This window comes from Zingiber officinale, chromosome 6A (genome assembly GCF_018446385.1).
Source record: "Zingiber officinale cultivar Zhangliang chromosome 6A, Zo_v1.1, whole genome shotgun sequence".
Lineage (NCBI taxonomy): Eukaryota > Viridiplantae > Streptophyta > Magnoliopsida > Zingiberales > Zingiberaceae > Zingiber > Zingiber officinale.
Genome location: NC_055997.1, coordinates 56,189,484 through 56,216,358, shown reverse-complemented (window position 1 = coordinate 56,216,358; position 26,875 = coordinate 56,189,484). Strand labels below are relative to the sequence as shown.

The following is a 26,875-nucleotide window of genomic DNA, read 5'->3' as shown; positions in this document are numbered from 1 at the left end:
GAAACATCGAGCTGACTTAGGTATTGGCGTTGTTTTGTTAGGGAACTTCCAACGATATTTGTTACTCTCCATAGAAATTGTCGTGTTATCACGATGAGATTTTGAAATAGAAACAATGAATATATTAGGAAAAAATATATTCTCAAACATGTATAGATTTAAATTAGACCGATGATAATTAACGTTATTATCTTATAACTCATCAATATAAAAACATATAATCTGGATCAAAAATGATAACTATAAAAATATCCCAGTAATATTAATCATCATCGGAGTCTCGAAGTTAAAACGATCAACATATTCCCATATCAGCTTATCCTGTTTAATTCAAGTTTAATTCAAGGGGGAAAAAAGGTGGAGCAACCGTTACTACCTATTACATGGCATATAACAAATAAAATCCTCATGAATTCGAATAATTTATTCTAAAAATTTAATAAATCATCCTTCTTGTAGTAATGGTGCTGAATGAAGAATATCTAGTTTTGATAACAAGCACAAAACTATCTTACGGCTACACATTGAAATGAGTATGCTTCCTCCAATTCTTGCCTCGTCAGTAGTTTGGTGGAACCAGACAAAGAACCAGAAAGGCTACCAAGTTCATCCAGATCAAACGGTCTAATCGAGAAGTGGCCTCCAAGAGACTTAATGGTGCCTTCAATAAAGGTTGTTCTTGATGGTACATAATTTTTCATTCGGCATAAGAACTCTACATGAGATCGTGCCTGAAAAAATTGACAGAGTATTAGGATATTTACACATTGAGATATATAGTACATTTTTTTTTCTAGATCAACCAACAAACATCACTGGGAAGAAAGTCTTTTTGTCAAGAAATTCAATTTTAGTTTCCAAATAAGAACTTCAGAATTGCATAAAATTAACTGGGAGGCAATTACAAGTATCACAATTCCTAAATATATTAACTTCTAAAGAGTTGTACCGATCTGTATTTGGGAGCTCGACTGGGTAGTTTAAGATATTCCATGTTCCTGGCATCATAATCCCAAAGAAATGATGTGTGATGGATCCATCGATCTTTAATTATGGACTGAGCATTTCCACCGAATTTATGACTATTAAATGCATAATCTGGAAATGTAATAAAGTTCATTCAGAATACTTTCAGCACAAATATTTAATATAGATGTAAAAAGAGTTCATGCAAAACTTCAAGTAGAAAATTACTAAGGGTGCGTTTGGTTCAGGGTTGTTCTTGATAACCTTGGTTATCCATCCAAGGTTATCAACAAAAACCTTGTTTGATTTAGGTATTCGATGATTCCCAAGTAATGTTCTATGCCCGACACGTCAGCAAAAGGGTCATACAGCCCGGAATCGGAAAACCTCAGAAAACTAAGAGGGCGTTTGGTACGCGCGTTTTCCATTTTCATTTTCTGGAAAACGTGCGTTTTCCATAAAATGGTGTTTGGTTTGCGTTTTCCGCGCGCGTTTTCTAAAAAATTAGCTATCGTTTTCTAGAAAAACAGAGAATGACAAAAAGTCGTTTTCTGTTTTCTAGAAAATGCGCGTTTTCCAAAAAATGAAAATGAAAACGGTACAAACCAAACGCACCCTAAGGTTTTTGTTGATTCCGGGGTTAATGAATTTTTTTTTACCAAAAATATCCTCCGATAAGAAAAAACATGAAAAAAAGAGAAAAAATGTAAAAAAATATTAAAAAATAAAAAATGTTTTAAAAAATTTAAAAATTTAATTTTTTTTAAAATAAATAATTTTAAAAAATAAAAATTTTAAAAATAAAAAATAAAATTTTTAAAAATGTTAAAAAATTTAAAAATGTTAAAAAATTTAAAAATTCAAAAAATTTTAAAAATTAAAAAATTAAAAAATTAAAAAATTAAAAAAAAAATTTATAAAAATTTAAAAATTTAAAAATTTTAAAAAATTTTTAAAAAATTTTAAAAAATTCAAAAAATTATAAAAATTTTAAAAAAAATTTAAAATAAATAAATAAATAAAAATTAAAATTTTAAAAATGTAAAAAAATAAAAAAATATCAATATAAATAATATAAAAATATAAAAACATTAAAAAATAAAAAACACATAAAAAAGTAAAAAAATATACAGGAAAAAGAAAAGTAAAAAAACATTAAAAAATAAATAAATAAATAATAATAATAATAATATTATGTATAGTTGGTTTTGTAACTGAGGGTAATACGGTAAAATATTAAACTAGGGTATTCATTAAAACCTTCAAACAAACAAGTTTTTGTTGCATTACCTAAGTTGAACCAAACAACATTTGGTTATGTTTTATTCCCTATAACCTTGGTTATGTGATTACATGGTAATCACATAACCAAGGTTATACATGATGACTTGAACCAAACACACCCTAAAGATTGTAATATATAAAGAATATCTTAGACAAACGGCTGAGATGATTGTTAGCAATGATTGAAAGGAATTTGCACAATATGGCCATCATACCCGTGTGATAGAGACTAGAAATGGCAAAATATCCATATCATAAGATGGAAGATTGCACAACGATCATCATTAGTGAATTCTAGGGCTCCATCTGGTTCTATATTCAGACATGGATATAAGGCCTGAGTAATTGTAGGTCTCAAGGATATCTGATATAAACAGAGAAGATGTGAAATGGGAACAAATTTTATGGGTGGGTCATGCTGTGTAGAAGGGTATAAGTATAACCTCAGCCGAATAATTGAAGTATTCAACAAAACATAAAGACAAGTAACAAACAACCTTCACAATAGTAGTTGAAATTCTTTCTACATACCATTTTCACGAAGATGGAAATCACCAAACTCACGAAGCACCTGACCATACATCTGCCCAGTCCAGGACATAATCGGGTGAGGATAAGGTTGCAGCCCCGGAATAGCATTCTTGTTGCAAATCAAAGAGACAAAAAGTGTGCCATTGTCTATGATAACCGTGCCTCCTCCAGAAAATCTTCTAATCACAGGAATTTGATCACGAAGCACAGGCTTCAGTTCAACAAGTTCTGAAGGCCTCCTATGTTATAGTTTTATGCTGATTGTCAGTCTTATTAATAACTGATGAACAATCCTTGAATGTCCAAATCATGCAAGGAGAAAGATATAAACAATTATAGCCATGCCAAAGGGAGATTTGCTAGCGAAATAAGAAACATAGGAACTGTAAATACATACCCAGATATACCCATGACTATGGTGGGAAGACTTGTCCCATGATTAATGATGCACCAATTCTCTGCTGAGGTTCTGAGCAGCCTTTCCTCCAAATATAGTTGCTCTAATATTGGCACAGATGCCATTCTAAGAAGATTCATGCAGGGAAGTCCAGCTTTTATAGCTTGAGGTAAAGCCATCTATCATGTAAAACAGAAAAGTATTTTTTTTTCTAAGCTATAAAGACAGTTGAATTAGATTTTTCGAGTTACATAGCTTTTTTAAATTGCTTCTGCTGAAAAAAATAGAAAAACTTCTGGTGATCAAAATAATACTGAAATAATAAACAAGATTGATGCACAACAATTTAGTTGGAAAAATATTACAGAATAAGGAATATAGCATTGTCATATGTTTCTTAATTATCAAAGATGCCATCACCATAATCTTAATTACCGATGTAGATATTAAACCCATAACCATTTTATATCACAATAGCCACTTTCAGAAAAATTTGAATCACAAACTAGAGTGTATCAAGGCATCATCAGCAATCAAATTCTAGGTTATATATAGCCAAAGAAAGAGCACTGAATCCCTAAAGTTAAACTGTTGAAAGGGAAGCTTACTCAGTAAATGGAACGAGCACACCAACAGATAGTGAGGCTTGTCTCTAGAGAAAAAGAGTACAAATTTAGAAGGGAAAATCAAGCATTAACAGCTTCTATGACCCAAAAGGTCAACCAGTTTTCATCTACCTTTCTGTCCTTCATTAGTGATAGATTCTTACACAAACCAAACATTATTGTTTCCCCAAAGAGGAGAGCATTCATTCAATGGCATTTCAGTCCATTCAAGCTAAACCTAGTTGTTTATAGATAGTAGAATTCTAGTTTATATATAGCAAAAAAAAAAAGAGCATGGAATACCTAGAGTTAAACTGTTGAAAGGGAATAGTTACTCAATAAATGGCACAAGAACACACCGACCAGTAGTGAGGCTTGCCTCTAGAGCAAAAGAGTTGAAATTTAAAATTGAAAATCAAGCACCAATCTCATTTCTCAGACATCATACAAAACAAAGATTAAATGAAAAAAATACAATGAAATCAATGGAAATTGATCGATAGAGGACGGAATTGGATGAAATTTGAAGAATTAGTTGATTTAGTGCACACATCAGCCCAATATAAAACTAGGAAAGCAAAAAATAAATCTCCAAGCAAAATAATGGAATAAGGGGGACCTATTCAATGAGCATATTTGAACCTATTCAATGAACATGAATCCCTGACCCCTCCCATTCTGCAATACGGAGGCAAAATGTGTGCTCCGACCCTCGCACAGCTACCAATGGTAGCCCAAGTGTGCTATGCAAACATATCACATTTGGTTAATGTGAAAAGACCAATATAATTACCAAATGGTCCAGAGATCAACCTAATGGGCAGAAGACCCTGTCTGCAATACAATCAACATCCTCTATATTCCACATCCATGAAAAGAACAATCATTCAGTTATTAGATATGGCCCAGGTTTACCATACCTTAATCTAAGGTAATTGACAATCTATAACAACTAACAGCAACAAAAAAAGCTGCATAATACATTCCAGATACTGCATAAATAAATCAACAGATAACAACATGCTTTAAATCCCAGATAATTAAGTGACAACTGATATATGCTCATGATCAACAAATACAAAGTCCATAAAGAGCATATGAACAATTACAAGCAGGCAAGTAAATAAGATAATGTTGGAACTTCCCACAAGATTAGGTATGCCTATCCACGGCACCCTTTCTTGCGAGTCCTCCCTATTTATTGAGAGAGGGGAAAAAGAACCTACCCCCACTGCGATTTATCCAAAAATTTTTTGCAAAATAGGTCCTTGTGGAACTCTCCTTGCCGTTGCAATTCAATATTCGATCACCTGGGGACTGCTCAAGATGAAGGCCAGCAAAAACAATGACTTTAACCATTACGGAACATAGAAATTCTAAACTACGACAAGGATAGAAAACTCACACTGATCGCATACGCTAAAGATATTTGCAGCTGCTCCACGTGAGAAGGGAAAAAGATTGCTGCTCTTCTCTATCAAAATAAAGGAGTGGCTGTGACTCTGATAGAAAATGATGGAAAACGTTTCTACTTCTGAAGAGTAGGGAGGAACGGAGGAGGCCTGCGTTGACTTCGGCGACGAGGAGCAGTGGCGGCGGCAGATAATTGGTTCACGACAGAGAACAACCGTGAACTGGAGAAGGTGGATGTGATAATCAAAGGCGAAGAGTTTTAGCAGAAGAAACCCTCGCTTGAAGCTGCGGTGGCGACGCAAGCGATTGCGGCCGGACTTCGGTTGTGTTCCTATGCAAGCTAAAAAGAAAAGGAGAGTTTAGTAGGAGGAGGGATTAAAGAAGAGATCTGGAGGAGAGATCTCAGTGGCTTCAGGCGCCGGCGAGATGGCTGACGGACGGCGGCGGAGTAGCGTCGAGCAAGGGGAGAGCGAAGGCAGAGGAACAATGACCAGGATTAAAACCAACCTCTATCAATTTAATATTTTTCAAAACCGGTGTTTAAAACTTCAATTTGAAATCAAATCACTCTTAAAAGGATGTATTGATGAATTTAATAATACAGGAGTGTTTATATAAACACTGAGCTATTTTTATTTTGTTAAAAGCCCTCAACAAATAGGTATTTAGGTATCCCGGAACCGGATCGTGTTTCCGCCCCCTTTCTCGCATCGCCCGACTCACAAATCACTGTCGCGCACGGGCACGGCCGAGTCGGCTCGTCCTTCCTCGGCACCGGACGGCGCCGGTATCTCCAATATTCATCCATCACCTCCCTCGCCTCTCAGCATCTCCTATCTCCAACTGTTCATCTGACCCATTCGGCCTCTCCCCCTACCTCTCATCCCTCACTCTTCCTCTCAGGCAGCACCGACGAGAGGCGACAGCATCGGGATACCATATTATCCCTTCTGGTGTGGCATCTCGTTTCTCAGATCTCGCTCCTCTCCAGCAACGCCGACGACAAGCGACCGCATAAGGAATTAGGTATGGACGACTTATACAACTATAGTGTTTGCACCACAATTAAATTAAGGTAACAGTTTAGAAACTATCACCGTGATAAATATTTCTCAAAATACAGCCACATTTCTCATTTTTCTAGCATTCTAGTTGATACAATGAATTTATTATTAAGAACCATATACAAGTTAAACTTGAGGGAGAGGAACAACATATTTGCTTAGAGGTTCTACTTACCAAATTTGTGTTAGGTCCAATCTTGACTTCTGCTTTGTTCATAGGTTTCACATGCCAAACATCTGAGACAAAACTACTGACTGAATTCTTTGGTGTTAATGTCTTGGTCAAGTGGCTTCATATACAAAGCACTCATTTTGGCATTAACTGATGCCTAAAATCTTACAGATTGTTTTTTTTATAACTAAAGAAGAATTAGTTTAATAGACTGATGGATAGGATGATGAGATGCATTGACTTAAGTTGGGATCCATGCGCTGTTTGGATCATGGGCAATTGAGCAATGAATCCTGAAGGATTGTCAAAGACAGTGACAAAGCTGTCTTGTGAGCTTTATTCAAGTACAAGAAACAACTTATTCTGTCAAACAAATGAAACACTAGAAATTTTAAAATCAAAGCTCTTAGTCAGAAGACTTTTTAGAAATCTCCTTTGCTTTGGTTGTAGATAATGTCATTCTAGTCTTTTGAAGCGTGAAAGACTTGTATATAAATTTTGTTGTTGACCTTGTTGCATGGAAAAGAAAATAAGAGAAAATTCTGGTACAATTTTGCAGTCAAGCCTATTTTTAAATCTTCAATATAAATACCCAATCTATTTTTATAATTAACTATATAGCACCCTAACTAGATGAAAATTCTGGTTCCGTCGCTATATATGATGGAGTGACAATCAGTCATATGTTTGATTAACTTATGATATAAATATATTTTCATTATTCTCAATCTTTTTTTTCCACAAATTGGACCGTTGAATTTTAGATTAATCATTGAATTGGTGGTTTGCTTATGAAAATACTACCCTAGGCGAGACATCAATTCCGTTCAGCTGTTATCACCATTTGTGTGTGAGAACTTGTCCGCTGCCTATGACCCACTTAGACAAGAAAGGCTAATGCGACTCAAGAAGCTAATGCCGCCAATTTACATATCTTCTGAAAAATCTACTCTTTTATACCCTTCCACCACGATCTAAGTGATGTGCACTCCCAATCCCACCCTTCCTAGCGACTTAGATTTCCATACCACAGTCTGCAACTTAAAGGTGCACTTTAGAAATGGCGAGCAACAATATAATCTAAATACTGATGACTAGGGTGAGGTACCCTCCTGCAATTGCAAGAAATGGTGTACTTTGAGTCAAGCATTGAAATATCGGTCGCCTAAAATGGATGATTTTTACCGTTTCGACATGAGAGCGACATCGACATAGCACGCGCGATGACAATTTCGCATATGTCATCGCGTACATCACGCATGCGCAAGGAATCAAATCAATTCCTTCTATCGATCATGAGTACGATCAATCAAAAAAATGCTATATAAACAGATGAACACTTACCTGGAAGTATCGACGAATGCAACCAGTGAGAGATCAATAGCGGCGAGGTGACAACGAGACGATAGCGAGGCGGCAACCACTCTTTGGAAGTATGCTTTTAATTTGAGAGATGGAGATTTGATTGACGAAAAAATCGCATGGAAAAAAGGAAGCAGCTAAATTGTGAGGGGAGAAGAAGGGCATAAATCGGAATCGGAATTGGAATCGTGAGGAATTTTAGGATTTTATTAAAATTTAATATAATGATTTTAACTAAAATCATTATATTAAAATAAAATAAAAATTATAATTATAAATCGTGTTATATGGGTTATGTTATGATAATTTTTCTTATAAACCCTATGATTTAAATTATATATAATGTCCAATTATTAATTAATATATAAATTATAATTATATATTATATACACTAATTTCTTATAAACCCTATGATTTAAATTATATATAATGTCTAATTATTAATTAATATATAAATTATAATTATATATTATATACACTAATAATTAATTAAATAAATTATTAATTAACTAATATAATTATAATCTAAATTATGTTTTTATTTAAAATAAAAAAATAAAAAAAAAAATAAAAAAATTCTAATTAAAAATTTTATATTCATTTTAATAATTTATTTAAAATCAAACTTAAAATTATTTTTATAAATTAAAAATAGATTAAAATTTCAGAAAAATATTTAAAATAATTTTAAAATTTTATAATAATTTTAATTGTTAAACAAATTTAAAATATATAATTTCTTTAATAAATTTGATTTTAGAATATATATACATATATGAACTATAATATTTAATATACATATTATTCAAAATATTTATAAATTATAATTATATAAATATATATTATTTAAATTAATAATTAATTAAATAAATAGTTAATTTATATAATTATTATATATAAATTAACATCTTTGTGTTAATTTATATAATTATTATAGATAATATTTTTTTTGTCTTAGAATCAACATGATATTTGGAAATATTACATATTTAGCTTTTTTTTACTTTTAGGATTCTTGCTTCCTAATTATATGAAACACATTTTTGATGATATGAATATCTTTATCTGATTTGCCTACGAAATATTACGTGTTCTTTATTTCGGATCTTTTGATAAAGCTATGTTGTCAAGTTTATAATTTTTAATAAAACACTTATAATCTCGTGCACTTTTGATCATTTTAAATTGAGAAAGTTGAATTTATATTCTAGGAGATTGTTTCAATTTGACTTTATAAAAATATGTTATATAATATTGCTGTGAAGAAGTTGCTCTTTACATAATTTGTAAGTTTACAATGATTAAGACATTATTGACGTTATAAAATGACCATTACTTTGAAATTTTTATACCAATTAATATATAAACTATAATTTTATATATATATTATATAAAATATATAAACTGTAATTATGTAAATATATTATATAAATTAATAAATAATTAATTAAATTGATAATTAATAATATAATTATAATATTTAATAATTAAAATTTTAATTGTATTAATCTTTAATTTTAAATGAATATTTAAAATTTTATTTTAAAATAAAAATTCTATTATGCATTTTAATAATTATTTAAAATTTTAATTAATATTTATATATGAAAATAATTATTTTATTTATTTATTTATTATTTTCATTAAAATTAGTTATTTTTCGTATAATTTTTTATCAAAAAAATTTCTTATATTAATTTTGTTAATGTTATAGTTACGAAGAACATTGTGAACTATTTGATCTTTTTATTATTCTTAATTTTTTATAATACATAGGTAATGACAATCTTATGATCTAGAGAATCAATTCCATTGGCAATGTTTGCATGGTGATATGATTGGACGTGACTATGGGATCACATGCCTAAAACAATATTTTGCTAATGGATATCTGGATATTTCTAATTGTCCAAAAGTTTTTCAAGAAGTCGTCGTGCAATGAAAGAGGGGCATGATGACAAAAAACATTAAAGTATAAACAAAAACGACAACGTGAACTTTTTAATAGCCAAAGCTCGAAAGAACAATTTATGATGAATTTGAAGGTTGTGGTAAAGTTTCAAATGACGAAGAATTTTTAGTAGCTTTGAATGCCTCTCGAATTCAATATGAATATGAGCAACATATGCTACATAGTGGTACTATAATTGGTGCTAGTAGAAGTTGCTCAGCTGGTGCTAGTGGAAGTGACTCAATTACTATAGCAACGCTGAGGAATGTAAGTGTTTGTATTACTTCAATACAAGATGGTAGTGGTCATTTTTTTCCTTATGGGATGAAGATGTGCAGTTGATATTGCTAACTGACATTTTAGATCAAGTTAGCAAATGAGACTAGGATTGATGATGCATATACAAAAGAGAAGATGAAATCATTCGATCAAAGTCTTGCTAAATTTTTTTATTTTAATTATATTTCCCTTAATGTAGCAAACAACATATACTATCATAGCATAATGTCTACTATTAAAAAATTTGGTCCTGATAGTCAACCTCCAACTACATATGAAATTGTCGGTCCGTATTTAGATGAGCAGTAGAGGAGATCAAGACTTTAATCCTATCATGCAAGAAGCAATGAAGCTTATATGGGGTTATGTTGATGTGTGATGGTTGACAGAACCTACACGGATGAGAATTATCAACTTTCTACATGCTGCAATAGAAAGGTGATATTTTATAAATTTATTGATGCAACTATAGACTATAATGATGCAGCCTATATATATCGTTTGATGGATAATGTAATTCAAGAGATAGGTGCAGAACATATAATGCAAGTGAGCACAGATAATAGCTCAAACATTAGGAGAGCTAAAGAGTTATTGGAGTAAAACTATCAAATATTATTTTGGACACCATGTGTAACAAAGTGTATCGATTTGATTATGACAAATATCAATAAACTTGATATAGTGAAGAAAATAGTGAAAAAAGTCAATCGATAACAAAATTTCTCTATAATTATCATTGGGTTCATGGATTAAAGAGGACATTTATTGATAGGGAGATTTTGTGACTAGGAGCGACTAGATATGCTTCACTTTCTTTTGTTAAAACCGTTGTCTAAAAAAAAAAGGTGGATTCATGTAGGATTGGGAAGCCTTTCGATATTCTAATACGACCGAAGGTAAGGAGGTGCAAAAAATTATTATATCCATTAGATTTTGGGACTATATCGTAGATATTCTTATAATCGTAGAACTCTTGTATGTGATTCTACGTAAAGTCGATATAGACAAGAAGTCACATCTGGTGGTTGTAAAACTTATGTTCCTCCTACTCCAGCATCGAAGCCATGAATATGTGAGAAAAATTATATACATGCAATTCAAAATTATGATTATGGAGCTAGAACTATTTAATATCAACGTCAATATAAAGGTGACAAAGGTATGCAGGAGAGTTTAGCTGAGATTGATTCTGATCAAGGTTTATAGATTTTACGTAGAACAACATACAAGGACTTTACAATATCTGCGAATAGTCTCAAAATCTAATAGATATAATAATTTTTTGCACCTCCTTACCTTCGGTTGTGCTAGAATATCGAGAGGCATCATACTCTTTAGAAGTGAAGATGACTTTCAATCTAACTTTATTCTGAAAACGATTTTAACAGGAGAAAGTGAGTAACAAACCTAGTCACTCTTAGTCGCAGAATATCCTCATCAATAAATTTTCTCATTAATCCATCAATCTAATAATGATTATAAAAGAATTTTGTTAACGATTGACCTTTTTTCACTACCTTCACTATATCGAGTTTATCGATATCTGACATCATTAAATCGATATAGTGTGTCATGCTCCAGAGGAGTCCCTGCCTGACAAACGGACAACATCTCCCCTGTAACAATGACAAATGAAACTTGGATACATAGCCACTCGGTTGTATAAGTATAATAACCTACAATCCACATGGTTGGAAATAAAACACAATTACGCAGTTTGATATGCAGCCCACATAGCTGGATCAACAACCATGCAATTGTTTACACATCCCACATGGTTGGAATAGAAAACAAAATAATAAACAACCCACACAGTTGTAATAAAAACACAGTGGAAGACATAGGAAAGTCACACAATATGATACAATGTGTGTTGATACGGCTTAAACACAACAAATATCGAAAATGGTAAAGTAGCCACAAGGCCAAACACTAAATCTAAATCTAATTACTACAATACCAAAACCATAAGGAGAGCATGCAAGAAAGCAAAAGCAAAGGAAAGTCCGTCCTCAGATGTGACGCAGGATCGGCAGACATGCTACTCCAAGCGATTCCACAATCATCTACTTGCTACTTGATGAAAAAGATAATACACAAAAGGGGTGGTGAGTGCGGCTGACTCAGCGGGTAATAGACAAGATAATTTTTTTTGAGAGATCAAAACATACAGTCTCAGTAGGGAAATAAGAACATGATCATATATGACATAATCAATGCACATAACCATCGCTAACATAATAAATGCACAACCATATCTGACATAACAAACGCATATATCCAATATGGATCTAACACACACGGTATAGTGATTCGTGAACTCATTAGGAATCAGTAACAAATCTGCTCGTAATACTTGAATAACATAACTGACAACATATATATGTATGATAAATGAACATGTATGAAGCATGACAACCATATGCAACAATCATATCTCAAGCAAATGCAACAATCACAAGTAAATACAGATATATCTTCAAAAAGTGCATCGCGCATCATATGCATATCCATGCATGCATCATGGTCACTCCCAATCACCTCTCAAGAGACCACGACTCCTGTGTGGTCGAGAGGCTGAATTCGTGACAACTGTACTACCCTATAGATACCACTATAGAGTGGTCAAGGCGGACAGTTCGCTAAGTGACTATCTCACTACTTAACATCGAGGTTCCTAACCGCTCACAGTGCCGAATATCACTACCTTTGAGTGGCCGGGTGGTAAGCTCCACTCCAAGCTCCACTTCAAGCTACCACTCTCTCTCAGTGGCCAAATGAGCAGCTAAAAATAACTGGCATCTCTCTCACACCACAAGGGTGATAATGGTCATCAACATGCAGTGCAATGATGGACATAATGTAAGTAATCATGATACCAACACAATCATTATCAATGCAACATCTTAATTATCATAAATACCTCTGGTATAATGATCCAACACCTATATCTATATGTATAGGTAGATCCAACTGGTGTCTATTAAATAACAAATACAATAAGTAGCAACACCTGACACGTACACACTATACACATACGCACCCTACAACGTAGGTATAATCAACATGATACCTTCAATAATCATACCAGACACGTATACACACTACCACATAAGTATAATCAACATGCAAAGTTCCAAACAGGCTTACTTGGACTTTTCTCCTCGTGCCAATCAGGGCTTTCTCTTAGTCCCAATGTTTGGAACTAGTCAACCTTGACCTCATGCCAATTAGCATGCAAAGTTCCTCGCTATTCATTCTCGTCACCAATAGTCAACACTGACCTACTTGGACTTTTTTCCTCGTGCCAAGTGTTCGGTCAACCTTGATCCACTTGGACTTACCGTCTCGTGCCAAGTGTCCGGTCAACCTTGACCCACTTGAACTTATTATCTCGTGCCAAGTGTCCAATCATCCATGACTCACTTGGACTTTCACTCACCAGATGTTCGGTCAACCTTTGCCCACTTGAATTTCAATTGTCTGGTTTCACTCATCAGAACTTTCTCATTGTCTAATTTCACTCACTAGGACTTTCTCACCTGATTTCACTCACCAGAATTTCCATCTGCCTAGTTTCACTCACGAGGATTTTCCAATCTACCTAGCTTCACTTACTAGAATTTTTCAACCGTCTGCTTCGCTCATCAAGATTTTCCATCTGCCTAGCTTCACTCATTAGGACTTTCCAATCTGCTTAGCTTCACTCACTAGGGCTTTCCAACTGCTTGACTTCACTCACCAAAATTTTTCATCTGCATAGCTTCACTCACTGAGACTTTCCAATCTGGCTAGCTTCACTCATTAGGGCTTTCCAACTATCTGACTTTACTCATTAGGACTTTCCACACCAAGTGTCCGGTCAACACTGATTCACTTGGATTTTCTTCTTCTTCCAATCTTTCCGTTGGTCTTGATCTTGTCTAACCTCTAATTAGGATTTGCTAGTTAAGTATTCGGTCAACCTTGACCTACTTGACTCTTCTGGTCAATCTTTGACCTTTAATATCCCATATGGAGAATTGCACCTGCAATATTCATATATTGTCAAATATCGAAACTCAAACATCACCAACAGTTTCGAGTCAACGTCTTGCATCATATGATACATATTATAGCTAAGTTCCATCATAAACCAAGTAGCAAAAACCTAATCCCAATTTGATTAGGAAACCATGTTTTAATTCCATCTATCCCTTCCTTCAAGCTAATCTTCTTATGAATTAATCCAACCAAATTTATTAACCCTTTCCGTTAACATGCTTCAATTATCCAAACAAGGCATGAACTAACCATCCAACCATTCCATTTACCATTCTAAGATCTAATAAATCTATACTTAACTTAATTTGATCATAAATCTCATTAGTAATAGAATTGAACTCACCAGATACTCAATTGAGTGAAGCTTAACTCCTCAACCAGATTAATTAACCCAAATCAGCAAGGAGATCCAGCAAGCCACTTCCAATTCCTATAGTGAGATCCAACCCATGGTTATTGATCGTTAATAGAATTCATTTAATCAACTTAAATGAATGCAACTAGGTACAGAATCTGATACCGATAGCTTCTTCTTTTCTTTTCCAGTTGTCGGCGTTGCTCTAGTAGCGGCTCACCATGACCAGCAAAGGCACTGGGCCAGGGAGCTAGGGTGGCAGTGAGTGGGAGCTGCTGGCAAAATCAATTGACCACAGTGGCCATGAGCTTATTGTGATGACTGTGATCTAATTATGTTTGATTGTGGTGGCCAAAGTGAAAGTATGGAGGCAACGACGGACTATGCTGGCCACATCTAGCTGTGGTGGCCACGGGGCGGAGGTGATAGGGCGATGGCCCCTCAGTCAGGAACAGGAACTCTAGGGGTGGGAGGTGTGGTAGTGCGATGACGACGGGTCGTAGCTAGGGCACAGATCCGGTGTCGTGTGGAAAGAAAGGGAGATGACGCCGATTCCAGTTGCTTGCAAGGAGAAGGTGATGTCCGTGTTAGACCGACATCGTAGGGGATTGACGGTGGTAGTGTCGATTGGTTGAGAGGAGCAGGGGTCGACGACGATCTCGAGAGGCTTCGGTGAATCAGGGCATGACAGCGTGGATCGGGAGCTAGGGTAGGGGATTCGGACGAAAAGGTCGGTTGAAGATGATTGGGGAGGCAACGCGCTAGCAGTGGTAGTCTGCGACGATGATGAGCAGAGAAGGGAGAGAGAGGATCGGCGAATATGAATTTGGGAGGAATAGAGAGGGATCGAGAATGAATAGTGAGGAAACTTAGGTTTTAATAACACAGCTTAGGTTTAATTAATTAAACCTTATATTAACAATTGCAATCAACTCTCATCTTAAATGAGTATTCAAAAAACAGGCTTTTTCTTAGTCCAATGATCTTAAACGTGTCATACAGACTCTGTTTAAATTTTGAAAATTTTCTAAAAATTCTTGATAAATTTTTAAAAATTCTTGAAAAATTTGTAAAAATTTCTGAAAAATCCAATAAGGTTATTTCTCCAATAACACTTATTATTTAATTGTCGTATCTTACACAGTGTGTTGCGTATGATGTCATACTTTTGCTCCAATAACTCTCCAACACTCTTAAAATTAACACCATTATCTGTAATCATTTGCACTATATGTTCTGCACCTATCTCTTGGATTATACTATCCATCAAATGACATTGTGTAGTTGCATCATGACATTGTATAGTTGCATCAATAGATTTATAAAATGTCACCTTACTATTGTAGCATAGTAGAAAGTTGATAATGCTCACCGTGTAAGTCCTATCCAGTCATCACACATCAACGTTAACTCCATTTAAGTTTCATTGTTTCTTGCATGATAAGACCGACAATTTCATATGCAGTCAGAGGTTGAATGCCAAGACTATATTTTTGGATGTTAGATACCATACTAGTTAGTATATGTTGTTTGTTGCATTAGAGGGAATATGATTAAAATGGAAAAATTTATCAATACTTTTGATCGATTGATTTCTTCTTCTCTTTTGTATATGCATCATCAATCTTAGTTTGTTTATTAGCCAGTGGATTAATATAAGTAATATCAATTGCATATCTTTGCCTCATAGAAGGAAAAAAGAATGACCAAAGAATGACCAGTACCACCTTATGTTGAAATAATACAAACACTTGCACTCTTTCCCAATGTTGTTGCATTAGTTGAGTCACTTCTACCGACCCACTTCTACTAGCGCCAACTATTGCACCATTATGTCGCATATGTTATTCATATTGAGTTCGAAAGGTATTGAGAGTTGCTAAAAGTTCTTCGTCATTTGGAATTTCACCGTGAACTTCAAATTCATCATATATTGGTTCTTTAGAGCTTTGGCTATCAAAAAGTTCATGTTGTTATTGTGTTTATACTTTAATGTTTTTTTTTGCCATCAAGCTCCTCTTTCTTTGCACGATGAACTTCTTGAGAAACTTTTGGACAATTAGAAACATCCAGATATCCACCAACAAGATGTTTTAAACGTGTGACCCACCACTGTCGTCCAATCATATCATAATGCAAATATTGCAATGGAATCGATTCTCTAATCGATGTACGTATTTCTAAACTGACTTACAAGGTTATTATTTTAGTGTTATTACCTATGTATTATAGAAAATGAATAATAAAGTTAACAAAATTAATATAAGAAGATTGTCTATAAAAATTATAAGAAGAATATATAGTTTTAATGAAAATAATAAATAAAATAAATATTTTCATATATAAATATTAATTATTATTTTTAAATAATTATTAAAATGCATAATATAATTTTTATTTTGAAATAAAAGTTTAAATATTCATTTAAAAATAGAGATTAATAAAATTAAAATTTTAATTATTAAATATTATTAATTATCAATTTAATTAATTATTTCTTAATTTATATAATATATATTTACATAATTAGAGTTTATGTATTTGATATAATATATATAAAAAAATTACAGTGTTATATATTTATTCGTATAAAAATTTCTAGGTAATGATCATTTTATAACGTCAAGAATGTTTTTATCATTGTAAATTTACAAATTAAGTATGTAGAGCTAAGTAATCTTTTATAATATATTTTTATAAAGTCAACGTGAAACAATCTCTTAAGAATATTAATTCAACGTTCTCAGTTTAAAATGATCAGAAGTTCACAAGATTATAAATGTTTTATTAGGAATCATAAACTTGATAGCATATCTTTATCAAAAGGTCTGAAATAAAGGACACATGATATTTCCTAGACAGATTAGATAGAGACATTAATATCAACAAAAATATATTTCATATACTTAGAAAGCAAGAATCCTAAAAGTAAAATGGTTAAATATGTTAATCTCAAATTGATTCTGACGAAAAAGAATTTATTATCTATAATAATTATATAAATTAATATAAAGATACTAATTTATATATAATAATTATATAAACTAACTATTTATTTAATTAATTATTAATTTAAATAATATATATTTATATAATTATAATTTGTAAATATTTTGAATAATATGTATATTATATATATATATATATTCTAAAATTAAATTTATTTAAAAATTTATATATTTTTAAATTCCTTTAAAATTAAAAATTTTAGAATTATTTATAAAATTTTAAAATTATTTTAAATATTTGTTGAAATTTTAATTTATTTTTAATTTATGAAATATTTTTTAAAGTTTGATTTTAAAGAAATTATTAATACGAATTTAAATTCTTTAATTAGAATATTTTTTTTTTATATTTTAAATAAAATATAAAATACTATAATTATATTAGTTAATTAATAGTTTATTTAATTATTTATATAATATATAATTTTTCTATTAATTATTAATTCGAAATTATATATAATTTAAATAATACGGTTTATAAAAAAATTTATATCATCGATATAATATGTATAACACTGTTTATAATTTTTTATATTTTTTATTTTAATATAATGGTTTTAATTAAAATTATTTTATTAAATTTTTAAAAACCCTAAAATTCCTCGTGATTCTGATTCCCATTTCTGCCCTTTTTCTCCCCAAAATTCCTCGCCCCCCCTCTGATTTTGCTACTTCCTTTCCTTTGCGCGATTTTTTTGTCGATCCAATATATCTCAAATTGAAATCATACATGTCCAAAGAGTGGTCGTCGCCTTGCTACTACCTCGCTATCGCCTTATCGTCGCATCCCTACTACTGATCTCTCGCCGTTTGCCTTCGTGCTTCCATGGTAGTGTTCATCTATATACAGTATTTTTTTTATTAATCGTACTCATGATCGACACAAGGAATTGACTCGATTCCTTCTGTTGTGTATGTGTGACACACACGACATTGTTGTGCGTGTTGTGCTGGTGTCGCTCTGAAACGATAAAAATCGTCCGTTTCGGGCGACATGGAATGATATTTAAATCCTTGATTCTGATCAAAGTTCATCTTGCTCTCAGCCTTCTGATTATTACTCTGATATATCATATGGTGATCCATCATATCAGAACTTGGGGACGTATGTTTATCTATGCATGCGTCTGTTCTGATTTTAGCGGTGCTAGTTCAAATCCAACTTCTAGTGGTGAATCGAGACATGCTGATAAACATGTGAAGAAATCAATATCAATATTGCATGTCATGGGATTATTTAAGCTCGGCGTTGGAGAACTATGGAGTTGATCTGTTGCAAGAACCAATGTTTCCATCTAATTCGAGTTATTGATAGATCAATTTTTTTTTGAAGAAAAATATATTTAATTATTTTTGTCTACTAATATTAAGTTGTTCAGTAATGAAAAATTTATATAAAATCAGTATACAACTTATTTTTAAATTATACACATTAAACATATTTATCTACTCTATATATATATAAATAAAAAAATATTGAAACCGTATCGGCAAGACACGATACAATACTAAAACCGTATTGTTCCAGTCTGAGACCGAAATCTCGACACAAGTTAAGATTTTAAACCTTGTCTGATTGTAGGATTAGTGAGGGGCAAGGTGAAAGGAGGATTGTCTACCCTTGTGTAACCCTTCCAAATGCTAAATTCTTTGTTTGAACAAGTTTTCTGTATACTTATGTTTTATGTTTGATCTATATGATCTTCCTTGTGGAATGACTTCCAACCAAAATGCTATGTGGATTATTCTATAACTAATTATCCAATTTAGACGATTTTTTTTTGTTTTTTAAAGATTTATTTCTACATAATCCCATTGTTAATATTTTGCTGGATGAAATTGAAGCTTCCAATTACAGCTGCCATGATAAAAAGTAGTTCATATTAAGTTTATGTTTGAACTATTTCTATCAGGAACTATCTGATAAAATTTCTCATGTTTTACAAGTATCCAAATTTTTACGTAGTTCTCAACTCTTGGAAAAATTTTCTGTTTTAACTAATGAAAGCGTTTCCAGATGTTTTGAGTGTGTAAATTAAATTAATATAATGATTATTAAATTCTTTACTTTTGTTAACAGTGAAATTTAAGACAATTTCTTGCTTCAAAAGGTCATAGATTTTGATTTTTCAGTCAACTCACCATTCTTGATCTTACCCCTGGCTTACCCTGTCTAATCTAGAGCTCTCCAATCTTTTCTTCAACCAATTAAGCATCTTCATTTGTTATCCTTCTGTGAGATTCTAATTTAAATCTTATTGATTTAAGAATTAAGAGGTTAAATTGATGTAAGCTGAGAAGATTAGGACTAAATCAATACAATAGAGACTTATTTTGAGGTTAGTTACACTCCTAGCGGTTGAGATTAAATTTAGATTGGTAAGAGTTTGTGTTTGGTCCTTTGGGCTCAAATATGAGTTGAGTTTCTTGCTATATCACTATCCTATCTCCTCGTGCATTCTCATCTAGAAAAATCTATTAAGTGAATTCTAAAACTATAGAAATATTTATTATCAAGTTCTTATACATTCAGAAACACAAGTAAAATGATAAATTAGTATCAGAATATATAACTTTAACTACATTAGCCAAATAGGATAATAAGAACTAGTGAAATCCTAAAATCTTGCAAAACCATGCAAAGTGTCTCTAAAGCAGTTCTCCTAGCAAAATTTGGCCATAAACTCATGAAAATCCTAAATACCCTCTTCTCATGGTCTTGGAGTGGCAAGAGAAGGGTTGTAAGCAAAGGAAGATTGAATAGGTCAAGCAAATTGAGTGAAATGAGCCAGTTATGCTGTAATAGGAAAATAAAGAATGAAATACATGCACGCATCATGAATAAATATTGCACTGCTATGTATATCATCCAATTGCTTACTGCTTCTATTACAAACTAAAGGAACATGTTTGGACATTCATAGGTATTTACTCTCTTAACTCTCCTATACTGTGAAAGAGAGTGGCACCATGTGCACCACTTCACTTATGTGATTACTAAAGGAAGCCCAAGCTCATCGTTGCCGATGTAGCTGGCATATGATTCAGAAGAAAAAACAATATAACTAACATTGTCTAGATCATTTAATTGGCTAAAGGCACAAATTCATCATCCGCTAGCATGAATCATTATGTGCGAGTATCTTATCATTAGAATCATCACCATAAGTAATTCAGTGCCATGTTATGTTATGGACTTATGGTATACTATGCCTTATGTCTACCATGTCTAACCGTTAGGTAAGGAATCAAACTCTCCACGATCCTGAATGCGTATCTACTTGAAACTTTACTTTCAGTCTTCCTGATAATTTTATTTTCAAAGGTTTTATTGGTGATTACCAATCCAATCTTGTTAGAATCATGAACTAAAATTCAGATAAAAAAAAAAAAAAGAGAGTAGAATTCTGCTAAATAAAAGTTAGTAAGATACCCTTTTTGATGATATAGGTAATTGATATTGTTGGATCTACCTTTCTTACTTTTGTTTTACTAGATTGAGTGCGAATGTATGAAATAGTTATGTATGTTAAGGCACAAATAAAAAATAGGTTTTGGAGATGACTTACTGATAGAAGAGGATACAATTCAGATGCTCAACTAACTTAAAGTAAATGAAGTAAAGGACCTTCTAGTGTGACATGATGCTGTAGCAAAATAAGATTGTTTTATCTTGTCTTGAAATTGCAGACTTTTAGAGGCAATGTCAAGGGTGATAAAGAAGTTCTTTATTGCATCCATGATCATGTGGATAGCTCCAGTAGTCATCTTATATGGTTTTAACAATCATGTGTTTCCTGGTATGCTTTCCCCTTTCCTTGTAGTATATATCATCATTGACAATAACTGCTTAACATCATTATTCTCAGGACTGCATTCTTGTTTTTTTGAGTGATATTATTATCCGCTTCTTTAATTTTTTTTGTTTGTAAATTTGAGATTTGAATCACATCTATCTTGTCTTGATTGTCATGCTTTATATCCTTTGTTGTATTCGTTTCCTGCTGCTTACATTAGCATCTTGCTTTTCACCAAATAATGTGATATTAGGTGTAATTTTTTTATCCACGATATGTTAAATTATTCTGTTTTAGGTTAACATATTCAAAACTCCAATGACACTCCTCGCAAAACTATTCTCATGATTTATTTCTTCCTAGAATCAAAAGGGTTAAATACATATCATATAATTTCTCTAATTTTATCGAAAAGAATAAAAAGTTGATAATGTTTGCTCTCCTAGTTTAATAGACATCAGCAACACTAGCAACTTGGTAGGAGAGTGCAATAAAAATAAAAAGATAAATATGTGTATGATGCATGATTGTATGAAGAGAACATAATCAATTCTATTATAATTTTAGCACAAATAGATTCCTTGTAAGAAATTTAAGTGCAAGTTTTGTGGGCATAAATGTCAGATTGATTTCTATACATGAAACCTAATTTGCAATATACCTAATTTGCAATATTGTTCATTCATATATGGAGCATGTGTTTATTATATATTTCTATACTCAAAAAGTCATATTGTGAGGGAAATCACTATTTTTATTCAATTATGTTATAATGGAGTGCATTTCATACAAACAGGTACAAGCCATCTTTCTTCTTCATCCCAAACACTTGTAAGTGGATTCCTGGCTGTTATATCAGTGAATCTGGTAATTGGAATCTACATCTTCATGGCACTGAAGGAGCCTAGCAACAGGGAGCACCAGCCAGATCCTGCGTTTTTGGCAGATGCAAAAGCTAGCATCAACCAAACACAAGCATCTACTGCGACAAGCAATGACAGTGCAGAAACAAGGGAGAAAGCGGAATGAGGCTTCGGGCTTACTTCAGATGCTTTGCTTAATTACCACCGAATCAACGTTGTGTTCTTGTTTTTCGTCTATACTTGATTCGACAACATTTGAATGCAAATATTGCATAGTTCACTGAAAGGTATGCGAAGATGAATATGTTTCATGAGAGTCTAGCTAGGAAAAATATCGGCTTTCTAATTTAGAAGATCTTTGTTTTTGGGGGGTCGTTTGGGCTTTTGAAATGACACACTGTTTTGGGCTCTTGAGATAAATCTCTTCTTGTAAATTTTCATGACCTAAAGATATCTTTTCTGAATTAGAGTTGCTGCATTTTCGAGAGGTCATTGATTCTAGTTGACAAATAAGGCCGTAAACTAAGTTTTGTGGTGATTAAGGTTATTTGATTAAAAAAATTGATATACATGTGTTGACATTTAGGGGAGCATGGATTCAGACATTGATATACATATGTTCATATTTAGCGGAGCCTATAGCAGTTGTTGGTACCGTTCTATGGCGGAGATTGGCAGGATTGACAGATGAGGATGATCTAAGGCACCTGAGCTGGCTTGCCCATTAGAATTAACATCATATTAATAAAATATAAATATAATTTAAAAATAAATTTAATATTTATATAATCTATTTTTAATATCAATAATATATATATATATATATATATATATATATATATATATATATATATTTTGATCTAGTGATAAGGGTTCACCCCTCAAAGGGTTGTTGTCACGGTGGGGGTCAAAGTCAAGGAGGTCAATAGTCTCGTGTCATTGGCCGATCAGATGACCCACTCGCTCCACCGGTTCGAAGGACAGCCGAGTCGATATCAACCCGATGATTACCATAGCTCGATCGCATACTGAGCTTCCGACGCTCAGAACAAAATATATGTCGAGCGGCCAGCCCGTTCGGACTTGCATTAAGTCTCAGAACCGACGGTCACTCTCAGATAGCTCGAACAGTAGAATGTCAGCTGAGCGACCACTCTGCTCAGCCCAAGGGCTAGACTACCCGAACGGCTGAGGTATGGCCGAGCGACCATCCCGTGCGGCCCAATAACAGACAAAAGGAGGATCAACCGATATCCTCATAGGAAATCGCACCATCGACAGACAGCATGGTGGGCGGCATGGTGAGGTAGAAGATTGTACGACAGAAGTTTTCAATGTCATGTCAGAGATATGTCCGGGTCATTGAAGTATGGTGTCAAGGATGCTTTCCTGACATGTCTTTTCAGATGAAGCTTTGAGAAGCGTGTATACCCCGTGGAGCGTGCATGCGCTTCCCTGGAGCCCTATATAAAGGGCTCCAAGCTTCGACGAAGGTAGACATATTTTTTTTTACTGTAGCTACTGTTACTCTGCTTCTTTGCTTCCTCGCTTATACACCGCCGGAGACTGACTTGAGTGTCGGAGGGCCATCGTCGGGGAACTCCTCCCTGGCTCGACACTGATGCCGCTGTGGTTGCAGGTTCCTTCAACTCGGAGTTAGTCAGTCAACAGGAGCGCCACATCCCCCAGTGTCCATCGCCTCGACTCTCGGACAGGATCAAATTTAGCGTCGTCTGTGAAAACGCACTTGTATCCGAGCCGAGAAGATGGAAGAAGCTGGACGACTTCACACTGTGACGCTCACTCAAGAGGAGCTCGATATGCTTGTGCAAGCTCGGGCAGCCAAAATAGTCAAGCAGCAACAGCAAAAGGCGCTAGCCGATCGGTTGGCACAGCAAGCAACATCTGCGTCCGAGGGTCGAGCGGCGCAAGAGGACCTGCAGGAGCAACCTCCATCTGGACGCAAAATAGAGGGTCGGCCGGCACGCAAGGAGAAGCACCCCCCGCGCCAATACCGTTCCATCGGGCTCTGCTCCAGATGTCCTCGGAAATCGCGCAAGCGAATCAAGAGCGAGGATCTTCTTCGGACGAAGCGCCCATTCGGGATGCCCAGAAAGGCAAAGCACCGCGAGCAAACGCATCCCCTCGAGCGGATCAACCGCCAGTTCTCCGAAGAGATACTGCTGGACCCTCTGCCCAAACACTACGCTCCACTGATCATTGGAGAATACAATGGGTCGACCGATCCAGATGACCATTTGGGCAAATTCGACAACACCGCCACCCTTCACCAATACACAGATGGGGTGAAGTGTCGACTCTTCCTTACCATGCTCTCCGGCTCGGCACAACGATGGTTCAGGAGACTGTCGGACGGATCGATACAAAGCTTCAAGAATTTTCGAACGGCCTGTTGGTGCAACATCCCTCAGGTCAAGGTTGACCTGGGTGACCAAGCTGAGTCTTGGTTTGAGTTTAGATGTTTGACAATAAGAAATTGATTGAAGAAGAGTCAAGTAGGTCAAGGTTGACCGGATACTTGACAGGGAAGTCCTAACTGGGATGTTAGGTAGAATGAAAGTCCTGGTGAGTGAAGCCAGGCAGAAGGAAAGTCCTAGTGAGTGAAGCTAGGTGAAAGTCCTGGTGAGTGAAGCCAGGTGAAAGTCCTGGTGAGTGAAGCCAGGCAGAAGGAAAGTCCTAGTGAGTGAAGCTAGGCGGATGGAAAACCCTAGTGAGTGAAGCTAGGTGAAAGTCCTGGTGAGTGAAGCCAGGTGAAAGCCCTAGTGAGTGAAACTAGGCAGATGGAAAACCCTAGTGAGTGAAGCTAGGTGAAAGTCCTGGTGAGTGAAGCCAGGCAAGGGAAAATCCAGATGGATCAAGGATGATCGGACATCTGGTGTTGGGAAGTCCAAGTAGGTCAAAGGATTGACTGGATACTTGGCACGAGGAAATACAGATAGGTCAAAGGGATTGACCAGACATCTGATGGAAGTCCAAGTAGGTCAAGGGAGTGACCAGATACTTGGCATGAATAGAAAAGTCCAAGTGGGTCAAAGGGATTGACCAGACACTTGGTGGGAAGTCCTAGCAGGTCAAAGGAGTGACCAGATGCTAGGCATGATGTACCAACAGGTCAAGGTTGACCGGATGTTGGTTTGAGAGGCTTGGAACTTGGTTTTGGGCAAAAACCAAGTGTTGGATCGATCAGTGGATCGATCCAGGAGCTGGATCGATCAGTGGATCGATCCAGGCCTTTTCTAGCGAACAGAGAGCCTCTGGATCGATCCGTGGATCGATCCAGATGTCCCAATCGATCAGTGAATCGATTGGGACGCTGCTGCTTCGCGCGATAAGCGCTGGATCGATCCGTGGATCGATCCAGGCATTTTTCCAGAGCACAGAGGCGCTCTGGATCGATCCGTGGATCGATCCGAAGCCTCCCCGATCGATTGGGAACATTCGAATCGATCGGGATCCGACCGTTGGCGTCGATAAAGGCCGCAGGCGTTCATTTCTTTGATGATCTCTTCTTCGATTCACTCCAGATTTCTCGCCAGCTCCTCCACAGCACTCACAAAGCTCAGATCGCCAGTTCTTGAAGGATCTTGGAAGTTCTCCAAGTCAAGAGGCGGATCAAAGCCAAGAAGAGAAGCTAGGGTTAGGGTTTATACTCATTGTAAGCTTGTAAGCTTGTATTTCTTGTATCCTTTCTCTCTCTTCTTGTATTGAGTCTTGTAGGGCTTCTCCGCCCTTGGTAGTTACCATAAAGGAGAGTTTTATTTAGTGGAGGGTGTGTGTGTTGGTGTGGACCCTTGGATTAGTCACCTCTTGTGAGGTGGATACCAAGTAAACCAACCGTGTTAGCGTTGTGTGATTGTTTCTCTGTATTTCCGCTGCACATCTTTGAAGGAACAAGCAACGCCGAGCAACGAGCGAACGCGACGAGCTATTCACCCCCCCTCTAGCTACTTTTGGTCCTAACACGGCCTTCCAACATCATTTCGCAAGCAGCAGGCGCTACCAGAAGACGAGCATCAGCTTGTTTTATTTGAAGCAAGGGTCGAGAGAAACCCTCCGAGCGTACATACAACGCTTCAACCAGGTAGCAATGGATATCCCCTTGGTCTTGTCAGAGACCATGATGAATGCCTTCACACAGGGGCTCGTCGAAGGGGATTTCTTCTGGTCGTTCATCAGGAAGCCGCCCTACGACTACGACCACATGCTCAAGAAGGCTAATGAGTATATAAACGTGGAGGAAGCTCAGGCTGCGAGAAGGAAGGAGGCACCAGCCGAACCCGCGGTGTCGACTGAGCGGCGACCGTCGAATAGCCACCAACCGCCGAAGGGGTCGAGAGTTGAAGGTCGACCGCACCAGGAAACGAGGGTGCATGCCGTGCAGCATGTGGCTTCCGACCGGCAGAAGACACCGAAGGGTAAGGTATGGACATTTATGTTTTGTTCTTTCCACCAGTCGGCATCGCACAATACACGCGATTGTTGTGTTTTGACACCAATCGCCAGACCGACCCCAAGGGACTACCGCCGACGATCTCCTTCTCCTGATCAGCGACATGGGCATCAATCCACGGGGCGGTGGGAAGACGTAAGAAGATCACCCGAACGACGACAACATCATCAGCGAAGGGGAAGCATTGACCCTTCTAGAGCCACGCACGAGCGAAGCAAACCATCCGCTCGAGAGGAGGAAAACAGAAGTAATGCCGCTCGAGGAGAAATAAACATCATCTTCGGCGGACCGACCAGCAGTGATTCTAACC

At 35.2% G+C, this 26,875-nt stretch overlaps 2 protein-coding genes across 2 annotated transcripts; one reads left to right on the top strand and one right to left on the bottom strand.

Annotated features, from left to right (window-relative positions):
- Positions 1-409: 409 nt before the first annotated feature.
- On the bottom strand, positions 410-5,649 carry LOC121996389 (putative lipoate-protein ligase A). The gene is made up of 6 exons (XM_042550350.1): positions 5,189-5,649; positions 5,010-5,100; positions 3,179-3,357; positions 2,782-3,020; positions 950-1,098; positions 410-731 (listed from the first exon to the last, which is right to left on the bottom strand). Exons 3-6 carry the CDS (start codon positions 3,355-3,357, stop codon positions 507-509), a joined length of 792 nt encoding a protein of 263 aa, XP_042406284.1. The 5' UTR covers positions 5,010-5,100; positions 5,189-5,649; the 3' UTR covers positions 410-506.
- A 201-nt stretch (positions 5,650-5,850) lies between these two features.
- On the top strand, positions 5,851-22,459 carry LOC121996388. Its single transcript, XM_042550349.1, has 4 exons — positions 5,851-5,983; positions 6,100-6,222; positions 21,125-21,234; positions 22,028-22,459. Exons 3-4 carry the CDS (start codon positions 21,138-21,140, stop codon positions 22,258-22,260), a joined length of 330 nt encoding a protein of 109 aa, XP_042406283.1. The 5' UTR covers positions 5,851-5,983; positions 6,100-6,222; positions 21,125-21,137; the 3' UTR covers positions 22,261-22,459.
- Positions 22,460-26,875: the final 4,416 nt, after the last annotated feature.

What these genes read in the sequence shown, in the direction of transcription:
- LOC121996388 (XM_042550349.1), top strand. Translation starts at nt 21,138, where the DNA reads ATGTCAAGGGTGATAAAGAAGTTCTTTATTGCATCCATGATCATGTGG. An exon ending in TAACAATCATGTGTTTCCTG is followed by an intron (nt 21,235 to 22,027) that starts GTATGCTTTCCC and finishes TCATACAAACAG; the next exon opens with GTACAAGCCATCTTTCTTCT.
- LOC121996389 (XM_042550350.1), bottom strand. Translation starts at nt 3,357, where the DNA reads ATGGCTTTACCTCAAGCTATAAAAGCTGGACTTCCCTGCATGAATCTT. An exon ending in ATAGTCATGGGTATATCTGG is followed by an intron (nt 3,021 to 3,178) that starts GTATGTATTTAC and finishes ACTATAACATAG; the next exon opens with GAGGCCTTCAGAACTTGTTG. An exon ending in GAGCTCCCAAATACAGATCG is followed by an intron (nt 732 to 949) that starts GTACAACTCTTT and finishes CAATTTTTTCAG; the next exon opens with GCACGATCTCATGTAGAGTT.